Genomic DNA, 16,598 nt, shown 5'->3' with positions numbered 1-16,598 from the left:
CACTACAACTCCCAGCATTTATTGCGACGACGTCATTGCGTTCCTGAAATATATCCACTTGTTGGTGAACTAAACTCAAAATGCGCATTATGTAATAAATGATTAGATTTTTCGTTAAATCCGCGAGCGGAGAGTCTTATTTTTGAATTTAATTTGATATAATGTGGGTTACTGTATCTGTAGAACTGTGGAGTTTAGTTAATGTTAACGGTAGGAACTGTTAGTTGTTGCACGCTTGGGGGTAGTCGAGTAGAATTTGCAGTAGGACCTAAACAGTGACATACGGCATGATAGTAACGTACATAGAAATGAGAAATGTTTCCTGGCTTGTTTGTGTCTTTGAAATCTCACATTGATATCACATAACATTTTAAAACAAAGCAAGGTAAGGTTGACTGACATTACCATCAGAGTATCTTGTATATAAATAGCTAACTATCACCTGGTCGACTGAGCTTCGTGTAACTTCTCTGATGCTTTGCTCTAATTGAGACTTGCGAGATAACATAAGAAAAGATAACAAATTCTTCCTTACATATATGTATTTATGTCATGAATCTGCTGTCTTTTTTATCAGTTATCTTACTACGATGGACGCCCTGCAAAGGAGAGTGATACAAGAGGACGTGGTCCAGTACAAACTCTTCTTGGTCCAGCCAGACGGTTCATCTTCACAGCAAACTGAGGAACATCTCTCACATCTAGTAAAGGAGGTTTTGGCAAAGGTTGCCCCACTCTTGATCCAATACATCTGGCAGCATCAGGCATTCAACCTCAATTATCATCCCGAGAAAGGTATAGTCCTATCCAAAAATGCTTGATTCTGATTTAAAGATTGTTACCCACACTTAAGACTGCCACATGTCAATAATCTTTTTTATTGACAGGAGATGTCCCTGCTCATATTGGAGGCAGCACTCAGTTTGGGGACAATGTGGAGGATGAGTGGTTTATCATTTATCCTCCTGCAGCTAATCACAGAAGCCTTCCCAGAGCTTGCAGCCAGGTGAGATAGAAAGTTCATATTTTTCAACCAAACAAAATTGATTGCCATATTACATGCTTAATGTGCTTGTGTCTTCTCTCATGCCATGTTTGTGTGCAGAGTTGAAGGACAATGATGGGGAGTTTCTTCTGATTGAAGCAGCAGATTTTCTCCCCAAGTGGCTGAATCCAGACACCAGTGAACTCAGGGTGAGATGTCCAGATGAGATGGTAGATATGGTGGTCTTTTATATTCCATGGATTGGTTTATACTTTACCACAGTTCTACATTAATATGTCTAGTTAAAGGATTGTACTGGGTTGAGCAAGGGTTGAGCAATAAAACAATAATGATAATTACCACAGGATAATTTTAACACTTCAATGAATTTCCTTTCTAATATTATCATTTGTGGATAATTGAGCAAAACATGAAAAACCACTGGCATGGCCCTTTTAAATATCTTTCTCTTGACATTGACTGTTTTTCCTGTAAGTGTAAACCGTCACTGATCTGCTCAATCTCTTTTGCAGGTCTTTCTATACAAGGGAGAATTATATATCCTACCCTGCCCCTCCAAATCCAGTCCAGTGGGCATCTCAAAGGATGTTGTACCCAGTGTGGCACAAGCTCTGGCACTGCTCTCCACCCACCCAGACGCCTGTCGGGCAAGTCCCAAGATTCGCTCAGCACTGAGGAAACGACTAGAGGGGTGAGAGGACGTCTTTTAGTAATGAAAGTCTGCTTTTGATTCACAAATCTGTTTCAGATTCAATGTAATTTACAAATGTATATGTTTTTCACTAGGGATGGTATTGAATAGAACATACTGAGGAGAATATTGAAAAGTATAAAAGTTATAGTCAACTACACAGCTTCTGTGCAAGCTGCCTTAAAGAGAAGTCGCAACATTAGCTGTGGTACACTTGCAAATGCAAAAGAATGTCATATTAACAGCCTTGTAAATATTATCTGAAGGAGGGATATTTGTATGTAAGAGCATCTGATGATTATTAGAGGATACTGTGAATGTATCAAAAACGAAAAAGCATATCAATCTCTTCTTTCTATCTAGGTACCCAGAGAAGATTAAAACGAGCCTCCACCGCGCCCACTGCTTCATACCTGCTGGTATTGCCACTGTGTTGGCACAAAGACCAGACCTGGTCGCCCCTGCGGTGTCAGCTTTCTACCTGCGAGATCCAGTAGATCTGCAGGCGTGTCGGAGCTTCAGGACCTTTCCTCCCGATACAAGAGTCCTTAGCTCGGTAAACGCACTTAAAGATTCATGATGGCTGTGGTGTAGGCAAAGAGAAGAGTCTGACCTCCTTTAAAAGAAAGTGTTTTTATTCCAAGATATTGCATCTCTGTTGTGTTTATTTCCTGCACCATACTATAAGCACGTTTTGGGTTTTTAGCTTTTAATATTTCTGTTTCAGCTTTTGTGAAATTTTGTCTATATCTCCAGGTGACATTCACTCGTTGCCTGTACGCCCAGCTGCAGCAACAACAATTCACCCCAGACCGGAGGAGCGGCTTCACCCTGCCTCCTCGCTCTCATCCCCAGTACAAAGCTCATGAGCTTGGCATGAAACTGGTGAGCCACCGTTTGTATTTCCTCTTCTGTTAAGCAGTAAGTGGGATACAAGGCGGCCTGTGATGAATTTGTAGTTTTGTTCATGATTTAATATCTGCCTCTGTCCGTGTGTGACCCTGCCTGCAGGCACATGGCTTTGAGATCCTGTGCTCTAAGTGCAGGCTGCCGTCATCAGAGCCCGATGCCCCCGTCAGCTGCAACCCTCAATGGAAAGGCTTCATGGACAGTCTAAAAAGGAATGGCTATTTCCGGGTTAGTCAGTTTGTTTGAATGGTGATGTCAAAAATAAGTAAGAGTTAGTGACTCCTGCAATGTCAGGTTAAACATAAAAGCACAGATGGTAGAAGATGACATTTAAAATGTTATTCTTGTGAAATGCAGGGAGAACTGGAAGGTTCAGCCCGTTACAGAGAACTGATGAGATCTGCAGAAAACTTCTTCAAACAGTCCATTGCCTCAAAATCCAGGTGAGGGACTGTGGTTGCACACGTGTGTGTATGCAGCTGTGAACATTGTGTGATAATGCCTGCCTGTAACATCTAATTGTACATGTCTGAATATAGATGCTGTGTGTGTTTTCAGTGCTTTGTCCCCGGGTGAGGAGGTTCTCCAGCTTCTCCACAGCTGCAACTCCCACAGCTTGGATGAGCTGAAGAAACAAGAGTCACAGCTCCCCCCAGAGGACAGTGAGTGAAAATGTTCCTTTTTGCTATGATATGATATATTTGCAGACTTGTAAGGCGTCTGTAAAAACTTTTTTACCTTCATCCTTTGTGTGTATGCCTGAACTTTACCATCCAATTACGACAAATATTTGTATGTACATTGTTAGTATTATCTGTACAAGAAGGGGTTTGATATTTAGAAATGGCAGCATAGTTAATCTTAACCTCTGGATGATGGTGGAGATTGTGGACCTCACTTTACTTCACATATGTCCTAATGTTGAGTAATGTCTTTCTGTGGAGATGTGCATTTTACTTACTTATTATTAAGTACATATTTCAAGGTTTACATGACTTTGCTAGGAAGTAAACACTGCCTTTGTCTGTCTCTGCCACCTGGGATTTTCTACTTCCTGCCAATTCCTTTCAGTTTCTGTCCTTTTGGTATGCATCCTCCATTCTCTACCCTTCTCTCTTTCAACCATTTCCCATAATTAATTTTTCTTTGTGTCTGTCTCCAGGTGACAGCTGGCTGGATATCACAGCTCAGGATTTGGAGCGTATGTTGGAGGAGAGGAGTGGTGGAGGGAGGGCTGATGTTGGCAGCCAGAGCTCCAGCTCCACCAAACAGACGCAGCGTGTCGGGGTTGCAGAGGAGGGGAGGAAGGAGACAGAGGACAACAAGGAAGAAGAGGAGGCTGCTTACAGCCTGGTGGCAGTCAGTCAGGGGATGAAGAACTTCCTCAGCGCCATGTCGTCACATGAGGGTGCTGAACTGCCCTGGTGAGACTGGCTGGCTCTCTGGCCAGCAGACCTAGATCTAGCTAATTTATTTAGATGTGCATTAACCTCACCAAGTCTTTCAGCTCAGGTTTCACATTGTTTTTCTTTATATTCCAGGAGCAGCTCAACTCAGCCTTTTAGTTTTGAGCCTGACTCCATGGCTAATGCACTGGACAGACTGCTAGGTATGTGGAAGTTGTGTAACAGTAAAAAAATAACTTGAAGAAACCTGACACATCTTCCCCTCTTTACTGAATCTGTCTGTTTTTTTCTATAGGAAGTAAAGATGAAGAGCTTGATTCAGACGATCTAGATGATGATGAAGATGATGATGATGATGATGATGATAATGGGGAAGAGGAGGAGGAAGCCAAAGAAGAGGAGTCCTCTGATCATGTAGAGATGAACGGGACAGAAACATTAGACAGTCTGAGAAAATACATGGATCAAATGGACCAGGAGCTGATGAGCACTAATATAGGAAAAAGCTTCAGTCAAACTGTAAGATTATGTTTGAGATTACATCCCCTGCATAGCATACTCTTCTCTCTGCTCAGCCTCAACCTCAAGATATTATTACATCTCAAAAAATATACACTAAAAAGAATGTACGTCATCCAGAATGTAATTAATAAACAATTTGTTTTACTTTATTTGTCCTTTCTGCAGAATTACAACAAGGCAGACTTGGGCAATGGCTCCCCTCATCCCTCTGCTCCAGGAAGTGTCCCAAGGGAGGGAGAGACAGGGGAGGAGATCCAGCCTCTTGATGTGGACTTAAACCTGGTCACAAACCTGCTGGAGTCCCTCAGTTGCCAGGACGGGCTGGCCGGACCGGCCTCCAACCTGTTACAGAGCCTGGGCTTACACCTACCACCCAACTCCGATTCCTCGTAACAAATAGTAACTAATGATTGTGGCAGTATTTGGCAGGCCTCCCTTCACCAATGAAAAGTGATAAATAACACCCAGCAAGGAGCAGCATCTATAGCTGTTAGCAGAGTGCCTTCATTACAATGATGGTGCTTTTGTTGCAGAAAGCACTCATTGCTCACTGTAAAGCTGTGTTCCTTAGGACTAGCAGACACCTTGAAGACATTTCCTATTACACATTTGAAAAACAATTCTAATTCATGTTTTTAAACCTGTTTACAGTTTACATGTAATACTAAGTGTGCACAAGGGCAAAAAGGAAAGGAAACTCCAGTTTGTGCACATGATAGATTTAGTTAAAAAAAATAACATTAATTGAAAATACATGTAAAATACCAAAAGAACAAGAGAATTACTGACAAGATTCCACAAGTTTTTTTTTTTTTTTTTCAGATGATAGCTTTCTGATTCATCTATATTAGTGAGCAATCCTCACTGATTATCTATGATGGGGTCATATGTATGGCAGTGTACAAAGAAAAGAAAATGTAAAAAGAATCCATATATGTTCAGTTTTGGTTGCACTGTACATATAGATTTTCATCTCTAAGATGCCATGAAACTTTATGATGATGATTGTGAAAACCAGGTCTCTCTTACAGTCTTGTCTTGTGATCTAAAAACTCAAGTTTCTGACATCCATGTTTGTTTAAAGTGACAGTAAACTGAAAGTGAAATGTCTGCCAGCAAATTATGACAAACCCTTTTGATCAAGTTCACTGTGGACTTTTAATACATGCTGCTAATGTCTGGATAGATGTATTGATGTTGGTTTTTAACAGCACTTACATTCGGTTGTAAGAAACAGAATAAATATTTTTGCAAATAAACTTATTTCAATGTCATTTCAGTTTTAACTTCCAATAACTTAAAATAGACTCAAAGAAATTGGTGTCAGCACCATTTAACTCTCTCCACATCATGGCCCCTTTTCATCTGATGTACCTCAGCAGTCAAATTCATTCAAGGGCAACCTCTGGTTAAAAATTAATTCAGTCAGGGATTTAAGTTTAACACTGATAGGTAAAAATGTAATGTAGCTGGTTCAACAGTCTGTGTGCACTAACAACTTCAACCTCACAGTTATCCTGTCTCATCTGAAAAAGCTTTCAGGGTCATCTAAGGACAACTTATACAGAGGTGTGGCTGAAAATTCATTCAGTGAAACATGAGATAGTTTAAATCCCTTAAATACTGTTAAGTAAATCATGTCATGTAAAATAGGGTCCAATGTCTGAGCCCACCATCAAGAGTTCTTAGTTTCATTGTTTATCAGACAATACTTCTATATACTATCCACAATTCTCTCAAAATATAGTAGGTTTTTCATGAGAAAAAAGTGCTTGTTGATATTTCCTTTATATGTAGTGACACCTTCACTTCTTAAATAAAACTTATACTGTTTTACCCATGCTGCTAATTTGTAATCTTTGATATTCAAAGTTTTGGTTACACTGTGTCCTGTCCTGTACAGACACTGGTGCTCTATTACTTCCCTCCTTTAGCATTAAGATAATAACTGATCTGTGTTCAGAGTTTTGAATTCAAGTGTGAATCATTAGCTTGTCATTTGCAATATGCAGTTATGGTTACAGTTACTTAATGCATGCTGCTTCTCTGCTGACATTTTATCGTAGCAGAAAACATTATGCAAGTGTCTCAGCAGCAGAAGTTATGGGACTGTGAAAGTAAGAAAGATGAAAGATAAAAAAACACTGTCATCAGTTATTGGGATTGCATATGTGTCACTGGCAAAGTCCTTTAAAATGACACTACAGAAGATGGAGGAATGGCTGCACCACCTGCCTTGCTGAGTGGAGCAGTGCAGCAGAGAGCGGTGAGACACACAGAGCTGATATCGCGACTAGGAGGTTCAACACCATCCCCAGCAGGAGAATAGCGAGCAGGTATCCGTGGAAGAGTAGGCTCTGCCAGCTGCCATGACTCAACACCTGCCAGGGATTGTGTGGGTGCAGCAGCCACAGGAGGCCCAGCACCCAGCTCTGGTTGACCAGCTGGGTGTAGTAGATGTCAAAAATAGATGCTTGGGCATCGGGGGACTGGCAGCGCTCAGCCTCAGACACCTTAGCCAGCCAGGTCAGAGAGAGACTGTGGAGGATTAAAGCCAGAGGTGCATACATGTACTCGAGAGGTTCAACACCTGACAGACCTTTGGAAGCTGCAGAGAGAGAGAGAGAGAGAGTTAGCGGGGAAAATCATTAGAGGGTTATTTGCTCTGAGGTGAAGAACCACCTATTTCACATTCAAATGACATCTGAATGTTCACCTGTGATGACAATAGATGTCCCACTAAGGATGGAGATCAGAACAGAGATGTGGATAGATGGCGGCGATACCAGCTTCAGGGCAAAACTAAAGCTGACAGTTAACAAGGGCAGCAGAGGCAGGGTGAGGGAGAAGAAGCCGGTGTACGAGCTGCTGGCTTTGGCCCACGTGGCCAGCACAGCATGGATGCTGTTACAGATAGCAGGCACCAACACCCTCTCACCCAGGGACTTGGAGTAATGCTTCAGAGGCACCACGTGCAGGACGTGGAGGAGATTTAAGACTAACAGTGAAATCAGAACCTGGAAAAGATTAGATAATGTCATTATAAATAGAATTAAAGTTTTTTTAAAAGTCTCTTTTTACTGTAAATTGATTTATAATTTTTTTTTCCAATTTAAAGACATCACTCTGCAGTCTGAGAAACTGTGATGGACATTTTGCACTCTTGCATTAAACTACAATTTATGGACCAATCATCTAATCATTAAAATCCTGATGAGATTAATTAGTAATAAAGTAGTTGTTGGTTAGAGGCCTAATCTATGTCAATGTGCTATTTTCTGTGAGACTTGACCTTGTGAAGCTGAAGATAAATTTGCAGTGAAGTTCTTTTCTCTTTTAATAAATGGGAAAGCCTCTGTTTGCAGAATATATTACAGGCTTTGTCATATTTAAAAAACCCTTTCTCACATACCACACCTGAAACACACTGATATTACTACAAGCCATATGACATAGTCCATATGTTAACCTATGGACTATGAATCATGGATTCAGACCTTACAGCCACTCCCTGTATCTCTACCTGAGCACTTGTCTTGGGAGTGCATTGCCCATTTAATGCTTTCATTACCATAGTGCAATGTAAATTTATGTGTTACGTCTGAAATCATAAAGCTTAGATTTTCCATGTTTTTACATTATACCCACAATAAATGTATGGCGACACTTGAAGTGACTCTGTTCACTAACATGACTGTCATTCACAAAGGTCAGTTAGCTAGTTGCAACCTTTAGACACACAGTCACATTTGCATGACAGTCCTTTGGCCAGCCATTTGGTTAAACATCTATCATACACCAGAGTCAACATGAAACCCCTTCTGTCACTCCCCACCACCAGGGTTACAATAGCCAGCAGCTGGCCCTCTATTGTACAGGTATATGGTTAACTGCACAAATGATTAACAACAATACAAAAACAAGTTGGATTTTGTCAACGAGTGTTCTCTGTTCTAAAAATCATTACTATTATTGGCAGTCGTAGTAGTATTAGTTTTGCTTTTTTAAAGTCAGTATTTCCTTTACATGAATATATATAATGTGTGTGTGTGTGTGTGTATGTGTGTTTAAATATGTATGGTATTTTAGTATCACTATACTGCATGTAGGACACACAGCACTCTATGTAAACAAAACAGCAGTGTGTGCTGTTGTCATGCTTGCTGGTGGTAAATCATATTTTCATATTTTTATGTATTTAATCATATTTTTACTTAATTTTGATCAAAGAATATAATTTCCACTGAAATAAGCCCGGCGGTAGGCACCAACCTGAGCAAAGCAGAGAGCCACAGCGTACGGGAAATGGTACTGAGGGATGAAGATGCCAGCCACAAAGTTTCGGAGTCTGTCAGCCAGGCCATACGTCACCACGACCACCAGGCAGAGGGCGGGAACCAGGGGCTTCAGTGCATGATTAGAGGAAAGACTCTGCACCACTGAGTCACACCATCCCCTCCTCCACCTCCCTGAACTGCACACAGGGTCAGATCTGAATCACACAATCCCACTGAAATGCATGTGTTTGTATAATTTTTTCACATTACACAGCTGTGAATGTAATTTGGTACAAAGAGAATTTGTAGTTTAAATAGCAAGAGCCAATTTTACCAGGCCAGGAAACCAAACTGAGAGAAGAAAAGATTTTTTTTTTCTCCTACAGAAAAAGCCCAAACCAGCTTGGCCTTTGGTAGAGGTTTAGCCCTTTTTTGCTGACCTCAGTGTTTTACACTGCTCAGCAGCTAGATAATGTTGCATTGTTTTGCTGACAGATAACCTCTTATAAATCGCACTCAGGAATGAAAGGTTTACAGGCTGTAATAAATCTAACAGCAATATGCTGTATGTGTAGCAATATATGATAACTTCTGAAGTGTAAACACAGTTAGCTTTCTCATTTGCCTGGTTGCCAGAGTAACAAAAATAATATATAACTTGAACAAGCTATTAAAATTACCTTTTACCTAAAGGACATGCTGTCATTCTGAGCAGAGGTTGCTGCTGCGATGCAGGGCTCTTATCTACAGTCAGTGTGGAAAGAAGAGAAATTCACATGGCTATAACATCACAGATAAGAAAGGCAGTCAATAATATATGTCCTACCAAGAGTAACAGAGGTTTAACCAGTAACTCTCACACTATACTCACTTGTTATTGCTATGCTATACGCTATTCACCAGTAAAATCTACAAATATTTTGACACAAATGTGATTTAATTTCATGCCATTTTAAACATGAAAACAACCTGTTTCTTGCTGTTTTCTTGTTCTTATTTGCTTGTACATTTTAATTAGTTTTTATTCAGAGTTGAGACTTATGCAGCTACTCATCCAATATTTTTTGTGTGTTTTATTGATGGATGACTCTTTTTTGCCAAGCTTCAATCCAAATTTCTTATGCTGAACTAAATGCTATTAACCCAATTTTTTTTATATCCCTGTCTATATAAAATAACTTTAGGTAAACAGAATATATATACTAAGCAGAATGTAAATGTAGCTAGTTGAGGTGAGGCTGATTTATTTATTAATTTATTTTACTACATTATACACTATTGGTTGGTTCACAGAGTTTGATTTAAAATCTGATTATAAAAAATAACTACAACTACTAGTATTGATGTAAAAATGACAAAATTCTGTATAAAGCAGCATAAATACTCAATTAAGTATCTCAAAACTGTGCCCAGTACTTGAGCATATGTGATTAGTTACTGTTCCGTACTGTGTCCACTACAGTTTGAATGTATCCAAGTGTGACAAAGGGTCAAACATCAACACAGAGACAAGAAATTATAATCTTGTGATAATAACAGTAATATATACACACTGTTGCCCATGAAGTTGGAATAAAACATTTTTTTTTTTACCTCTTCTCATGAAATAATTGTGACTGTGATTTATTCTTGATAAATTGTATCTTCTGTATCTTCTCAAAACAAAATTGGTAACTGGGACTCAGTATGTAATCACTGCACCTGGTCAAAGGTGATTATTGTGTATAAACACAAATAAAAAGTGTCTGAAAAAATTATTCCAACTTTATGGGCAACAGTGTATTATTATAGTACCGCTAGTAAAGCTGCATGCTGCTTAAAAAGAAGCTGTTTACGAAAAAAAAAACAAAAAAAACAGCAACACACATTTAAATATGTGCTAAATTGTGAACCATTTTTGAAAGCAACATGACGAAAGTGCAAGAGAAACAGAAATTTCACTCACCATCTGAAAGCATATTTCATGTCAAAACTCCAATCATTCCCTCCAAGTTGCTGTCATTGCCATTCATTCCTACCACTACTGGTAATACTGTGGTTAAGATAATTTTAGCATGTTACCTTCTCAACAAACTCTCCCTATCTATTCTGCTGAATGCGCCTCAGCTCTCTGTGCTCTGGGCATTCGCCTCATTTGTTTTCTCACTATGTCCAGATGGACTTTGGACTTGGGCTGTTTATCTTCCCATAATTAAAGAAGCAACCAGGGAGGACAGTTAGGAAATATAATTTTCTCCGAAGATACGCAGAAATGGAGTAGACATCTGTGGAATCCATTAAGATATCTGGTCATTGACACATTTTATTACACATGATGTGTTTTACTGAGAGATAAACGCCTCTCTAAGCCTCATGAAAGAAAAATGTTGTCATGTTATATATCTAAAAAAAAAAAGATAGATTTTTCTTGCTTTATTGATAGACCTTCTTCTGATGAGAGGGAAAACCCTGGCGCTGTTTCTTTCCAGCTTTGACACCTGTTTGTGACATTCCTGACAGTCTTTCCCCAGCTTTACCTTCCCAACCCCCTCTTCTGTCTGGATCCTTCTAGCTGCATGGGCCATCACGGCATCATGGAGTCCATCAGCCACATGGCTGCACAAGTGAGGGTCTGTTTAAGTAAAGAGACGCATCAGACTGAGACGATGGACATCTGTGCATTCTAGAGCTCAGACAAGCACAGTAGCAGCGTGAGCACCCCAACCCAACCACAATACTATAGCAACAGGCCTGTAAGCTTCGGGGGCTCTCAGTCACAGCTCTGTGTGTCATCTAGGCTGGTTGGACATTACAAAACACCAACAATAAAATGGAACCTGGTGACCAATCCTGTGTCTACATATTACACGTGTGCGAACGGATATGTGGAAACCTGTGTACATTCTTGTGTGTACACTGATGTGGCCACACTGAAATATATGGAAATACAGTATTTGTGTGTGTGTTTACAGTATGTGTGTGTGTTTGAGTTCTGTGCACATGTTCTGTGCTAACCTTTCGCAAAGTGCAGACGAGGTTGTCTTAATAAACTCACTCAGGAGCACAACAGGGGGCAGTCATACTCTTTTTTGATGTGGGCAGCCTCATAGCGTTCCTCTCTCACTCTCAAGCTCTGGACACATTTGTAGGAATATCAACTATCAAGAAAAATAAAATATGATAACAGGCATTTTAGAAAACACAATCTGCATAATAAGTACTTTTAATTTAATACTTTGATAATACTTTGGATTTTTACTTGTACAAATGTTTCAGTGGCTGAATTGTACTAGTAAAAGTTTGTTTTGTTTTTTTTAACCAGTAAAATGTAGTATTGGAACTTAAGTAAAGGATGCAAATACTTTCACCACTGCCCTATTCATAAATTTTAATTCTTATCTACCTCTAGCAACACAGAGTGGAAAACTGAGATAGATATGACTAAAACAACACAGAGCACCAACAATGGACATGTAGTCTGTGCCATGGAAAAAGGCATTAGCAGGAGCAGTACAATGAACCAGTTGTATTGAGTTTAAGGAAGTGTGTTTGGTTGACATATAACAAAATGGATGAAAGAGTGTTGACTCACAGAAGTAAAACCAGTTCTATAAACAGACAGTAACCAGGTCCAACAAAGTATGGCGGTAATGGGATAAAGGGTGATGAAGATGCCAGGGTCATGAGACTAAGCAGAAAGTTGAGCACAGAGCATCATGAAGGGTTCTGTGAGGAAGATGGGGGGAGGGCGGGTTGGGGGACGTTGAAGAATAAGTGCTGTGGGGGTCAAGGAGAGGTGATGACATGGCTGAGAGTGACAACTGAGGGGCACAGCAACACATGCGGTAAGATTCAAAACTTGAATAGTGAGGCAGCTAAGATGAGGTTAATATCTTTTGCAGTGGTGTAGAGGAAACATGTGATAGTGGATATTAGACATATTTATCTAGATTACTTAAGCTTACTTAATAATACATTGTTTATGGTGTTCCTGAGACAGCAGTAAGTTGTTATCATGAATGACTGTGTCTTTTGCAATTTTGTGGAGCCACATTTTACTGAAGAGTCCCATCATTTGGTGTGCATTATCTTCTGAAATTAGCTTAATTTGTTTTTTTGTTTTTTTTTTGGTTTGGTTTGTCCTGTTATACCTTTTGTTTCCCAATCCTTTTTTATTGGCTAAAAGTTAGTTGGATAAAAAGAAATATGATTTGTCAATTCATTGTTTTCATTTGGCAACTTCAAAAATACTTTTGCTCTTGCAAAGGGAACATTAAACACAGATTTGTCTCAAAGTAAATAGTGCCCTGGCATGTGGAGCTTTATGCATCCTCCCTTATTTCTTGTTTGTGTCTGTTATCCAACTACTGCCCTGATCTCTGTATGGTTTTAAGCTCAACTCTATGTATACATTTTTGTGCAATTAAGCGTACACTGCAACTATTGGGAGTTAATTTGGGTGAAGTAGGACTCCTATCCAGGTCTCTCCTCCGTCACCTGTCACAGCCAGCTCCCATGTGGCCCTCTAGAGCACTTAACTGTTACTGTGTTTCCAAGACCACCAGCTAAATTAAGGGCAAGGCTGAAGCGGGGCTGAGTAAGAATCACAGCAACAACAAATAGTGCATAGTGGGTTTTTTCAAATCTTTTAACCTCATTACTTCCTGTTGGCATTTTGAGAGAATTTTTTTTCAGTGTTTTAAGATAATTTATTTGTTTCTTGATGTAGCATGTTCCTCTAATGAAGGGCCGGTGGGAACAGCTGATGCATCTGCCAAATGACTTAAACGAGATGGGCGTAGTACTGTCCAGGTAAAGAGTTCTGCTGTGTTTTTTTTTTTTCTTGTAAAACTCTAAAACAATACATTGGTAAATCGTTATATACTGGTTTTGTATTTAGTCTCCCATAATGCTGCTGTGTTACTGTCTTTATATTGCACTTCTCTGTGTGCATGTGCCTCTGTTTGTGTGTCAGAGTGAATAACAGTTGTAGAGCGGCCTTCAGAGAGCCTGTCAACACATTCCAAACAGTGAGCAGCATCTCTGACAGAGAAGTCAATAGTACAGATAGTGACCATTCCTCCATCATACCTATCCAGAACAAAGGTAAAGGGTATATTTTTAATTCCAACTCTCTCTGTTTTTGCACACATAAAACATATGCACACACAACTACACACAAGCAGACACACTGTATTCTTTGTATTTCCTCTGCCTGGCAAGCAGTGTGTGAGCCAGAGGAGGTGCTGGTTCCTGCTCTTCCAGAAAAAGCTTGTGTAGAGCGAGGCTATATCACCCCACAGCAAGTGTACAACCTGCTGAATGCAGAAGAAGGCCAGCCCGCCTTGTATGATCCGTACTATATTCTCATCCTGGACTGTCGCAGCACAGAGAGGTGGGTGCTCTATAGAAAACACCAGTGCTTTTCAGATGCAGAAACTCTGTTATATATATAAATACCATACTCTATATACGAGTAGACACAACAAAGGCTTCACTTGTAGAGTGAAAAGCACAATCTGGTGATAAAGGTTACTGGTACTTTGCATCAACACATCTATTTCAGCAAAACAGCAGTTTAAATTTCACAAAGACAGCATTTATTACAGGACTTTGTGCAAGGTTGCATGACTTTGAATAAGTTATTTTTTAGGCTATGGCTAAAAAGTAAATAGTGTTTCCTATTATACATAGGGACATAGCTACCTGTGGCACAGTAGCATGGCATACTACAAGTTATTCTTTTGTACCATATAGCTTCACTGCTATCCAAAAACTATTAGGAACACACCAGTGACCCACACTGTTAGACTGGCTGCCATACCCTTTCATTATAATAAACATGGGTGCTGTAGTTTATTTTGAGTCAGTCCTGTCCTGCTTCCAGGGACTCTTGCTAGAGCACCACCATCAATCAGCTGCTGCCTCATCCTGGAAGACATCTACTCTGCTATAGAACATTGTGTAAAATGGTCTTTGGAGGTATAACACATCTGTGTGTGTACAGTATATAACGAATGAATGTGTGTGTGTTAGGTACAAGGAGAGCCACGTGGTGACAGCACGGGCCACTGTGACGGTGATCCACCCTGAGCTGGGCTGTCTGATCAGCTGTATAGAGCTGCAGAAGTATTCCATAATACTGCTGTATGCAGAGGAAGGATGTAGTCCAGGTCAGTAATCCACACTCATGTACTCCTCACAAACAGACATGCACATATGCAGAAGAGTATACTGGACAACATGAGTTATCACTAATTCAGCATAACCACGTTTTTAACAAACGTGGTGGATGAGGATATCAGTCTGTTGGTCAGTCAGGACTCCTACTGAAGTATTTCAACAACTATTAGATGGATGGTCATGACATTTTCTATGGACATCCATGATGCCCAGAGGACGAATCCTCCTGACTTTATAATCCCTGTTTTTCCCTCAAGCATGTCATGTTATGTGAATCTTCAAGTTTTAATGTAACGATATCATCATTAGATGATATGTTGATATTAGCATTCTGCTCAAGCTGCTGCCTAAGTACAGCCTCACAGTGCCACTAACATGACTGTAGACTTGTACTGTTGAAATCTACCTGATCATCTGTGCTGAATTGATTTCTTCTGTGCTCTGTCACTGTGATTGTTTCTGCACAAATTTCAGTGGGCAGTGTGAAAGCCAGGGCAGACTCCCCAGACCTCCAGCGCTGTTTCTTTCAGCTCAGTGCTCTGGGAATGGATCCTGTTATCCTGCTGGGGGGATTCTCAGCCTTCCATGCCCTCTACCCTTTCCTGTGCACACGACGCATGGTCCTGCTTGAACCTGAGCGACACACCCTCACCATCTACCCTTCAGAAATCCTGGAAGGAGCTCTCTACCAGGGCTCTGCCTCCCAGGCTTCAGACTACCGCATCATCAAGAACCTGCACATCACACACGTGGTCAATGCCACTGCCAACAGCCCTGACGCTTTCCCCAACACGTTGTGCTACCTGCGGCTGCGTCTGAGCGATGACGCCCAGCAGGACCTGGTTGAAGCACTGCCGCTGGCATCCAGGTTCATCAACACGGCTCTGAAGGCCGAGCCAGCTGGCCGCGTCCTGGTTCACTGTAGCATGGGCAGGAGTCGCAGCTCAGCACTAACGCTGGCCTTCCTCATGGAGCACCGGCGCTGGTCACTGCTTCACGCCCTCCGCTGGCTGAAGGAGAGGAGGGCTTGCACGGCACCCAACGTGAACTTCCTGCGTCAGCTGCTGACCTATGAGGAGCAGCTGTTTGGGAGCAGACTCACCTCCCTGGACGACATCCGCCGATGACTGGAGTAAGAGTGGGAGTAGAAAGGAGGACACACTGGATTTTTTTTTTTTTTACAGTTCATATTGAGAGAAATGTAAAATAAGCTGAGACTAAGCAAACAGAAGTGGATTTTGTGCTGCAAGAAAGACTCTAAAAGACTGGATAGGAGTATTTTTCCCACGAGTTTGACATTAACCTTGCTTCACCATCAAACCCCACACAGTGTTTCTTGTGCTATGCCCCAATACCAACAGTAATCATACAGATGTTTCATTTTGTGACCTCTGTATGACTCAGTATAATATAATCCCTGTTATGACATTTTGCTTGTTAATAGTTGATAGAATATGTATATTAATAAAGTGTATTTATTACGTTTTACATTAAAAAGGTTTCTTTTTTCTTTGGTTTTATCCCACGAGGTGATGATACTTTTTATCTCTGAGTCGTGCAGTCTGTTCAACACCAGGCCTGCAAATAGCCAAAGTTTATCACACTCATTCACATTTTGTGGTGTT

At 40.6% G+C, this 16,598-nt stretch overlaps 3 protein-coding genes across 4 annotated transcripts; 2 read left to right on the top strand and 1 right to left on the bottom strand.

Moving 5' to 3' along the window:
• Window positions 1-79: 79 nt before the first annotated feature.
• ecd (ecdysoneless homolog (Drosophila)) lies at window positions 80-5,797 on the top strand. Its single transcript, XM_018696954.2, is given in 15 exon segments — window positions 80-385; window positions 578-795; window positions 888-961; window positions 963-1,006; window positions 1,107-1,194; window positions 1,519-1,697; window positions 2,061-2,253; window positions 2,454-2,582; window positions 2,709-2,834; window positions 2,964-3,049; window positions 3,165-3,268; window positions 3,769-4,030; window positions 4,148-4,215; window positions 4,308-4,531; window positions 4,700-5,797. Coding segments are annotated over 14 exon segments (2,010 nt in total). The 5' UTR covers window positions 80-385; window positions 578-590; the 3' UTR covers window positions 4,928-5,797.
• si:ch211-248a14.8 (uncharacterized) lies at window positions 5,238-10,945 on the bottom strand. Of its 2 annotated transcripts, none has more exons than XM_018696951.2 (5): window positions 10,757-10,945; window positions 9,492-9,555; window positions 8,807-9,008; window positions 7,251-7,551; window positions 5,238-7,142 (listed from the first exon to the last, which is right to left on the bottom strand). In XM_018696951.2, the coding sequence occupies exons 1-5, from the start codon at window positions 10,767-10,769 to the stop codon at window positions 6,736-6,738; spliced, it is 987 nt and encodes a 328-aa protein (XP_018552467.1). In that variant the 5' UTR covers window positions 10,770-10,945; the 3' UTR covers window positions 5,238-6,735. The 2 variants fall into 2 exon arrangements, with proteins under 2 accessions (XP_018552467.1, XP_018552468.1); XM_018696952.2 differs by having other exon boundaries at window positions 9,499-9,555.
• A 3,642-nt stretch (window positions 10,946-14,587) lies between these two features.
• Window positions 14,588-16,499, top strand: LOC108897385 (probable rhodanese domain-containing dual specificity protein phosphatase). Its single transcript, XM_018696980.2, has 2 exons — window positions 14,588-14,963; window positions 15,448-16,499. Exon 2 carries the CDS (start codon window positions 15,519-15,521, stop codon window positions 16,098-16,100), a length of 582 nt encoding a protein of 193 aa, XP_018552496.2. The 5' UTR covers window positions 14,588-14,963; window positions 15,448-15,518; the 3' UTR covers window positions 16,101-16,499.
• The last annotated feature ends 99 nt before the right edge of the window (window positions 16,500-16,598 follow it).

The sequence above is a fragment of the Lates calcarifer genome, linkage group LG16_LG22 (assembly GCF_001640805.2).
Source record: "Lates calcarifer isolate ASB-BC8 linkage group LG16_LG22, TLL_Latcal_v3, whole genome shotgun sequence".
Lineage (NCBI taxonomy): Eukaryota > Metazoa > Chordata > Actinopteri > Centropomidae > Lates > Lates calcarifer.
The sequence above is the reverse complement of the archived record's forward strand: the minus strand, read 5'-3'. Positions and strand labels throughout refer to the sequence as shown.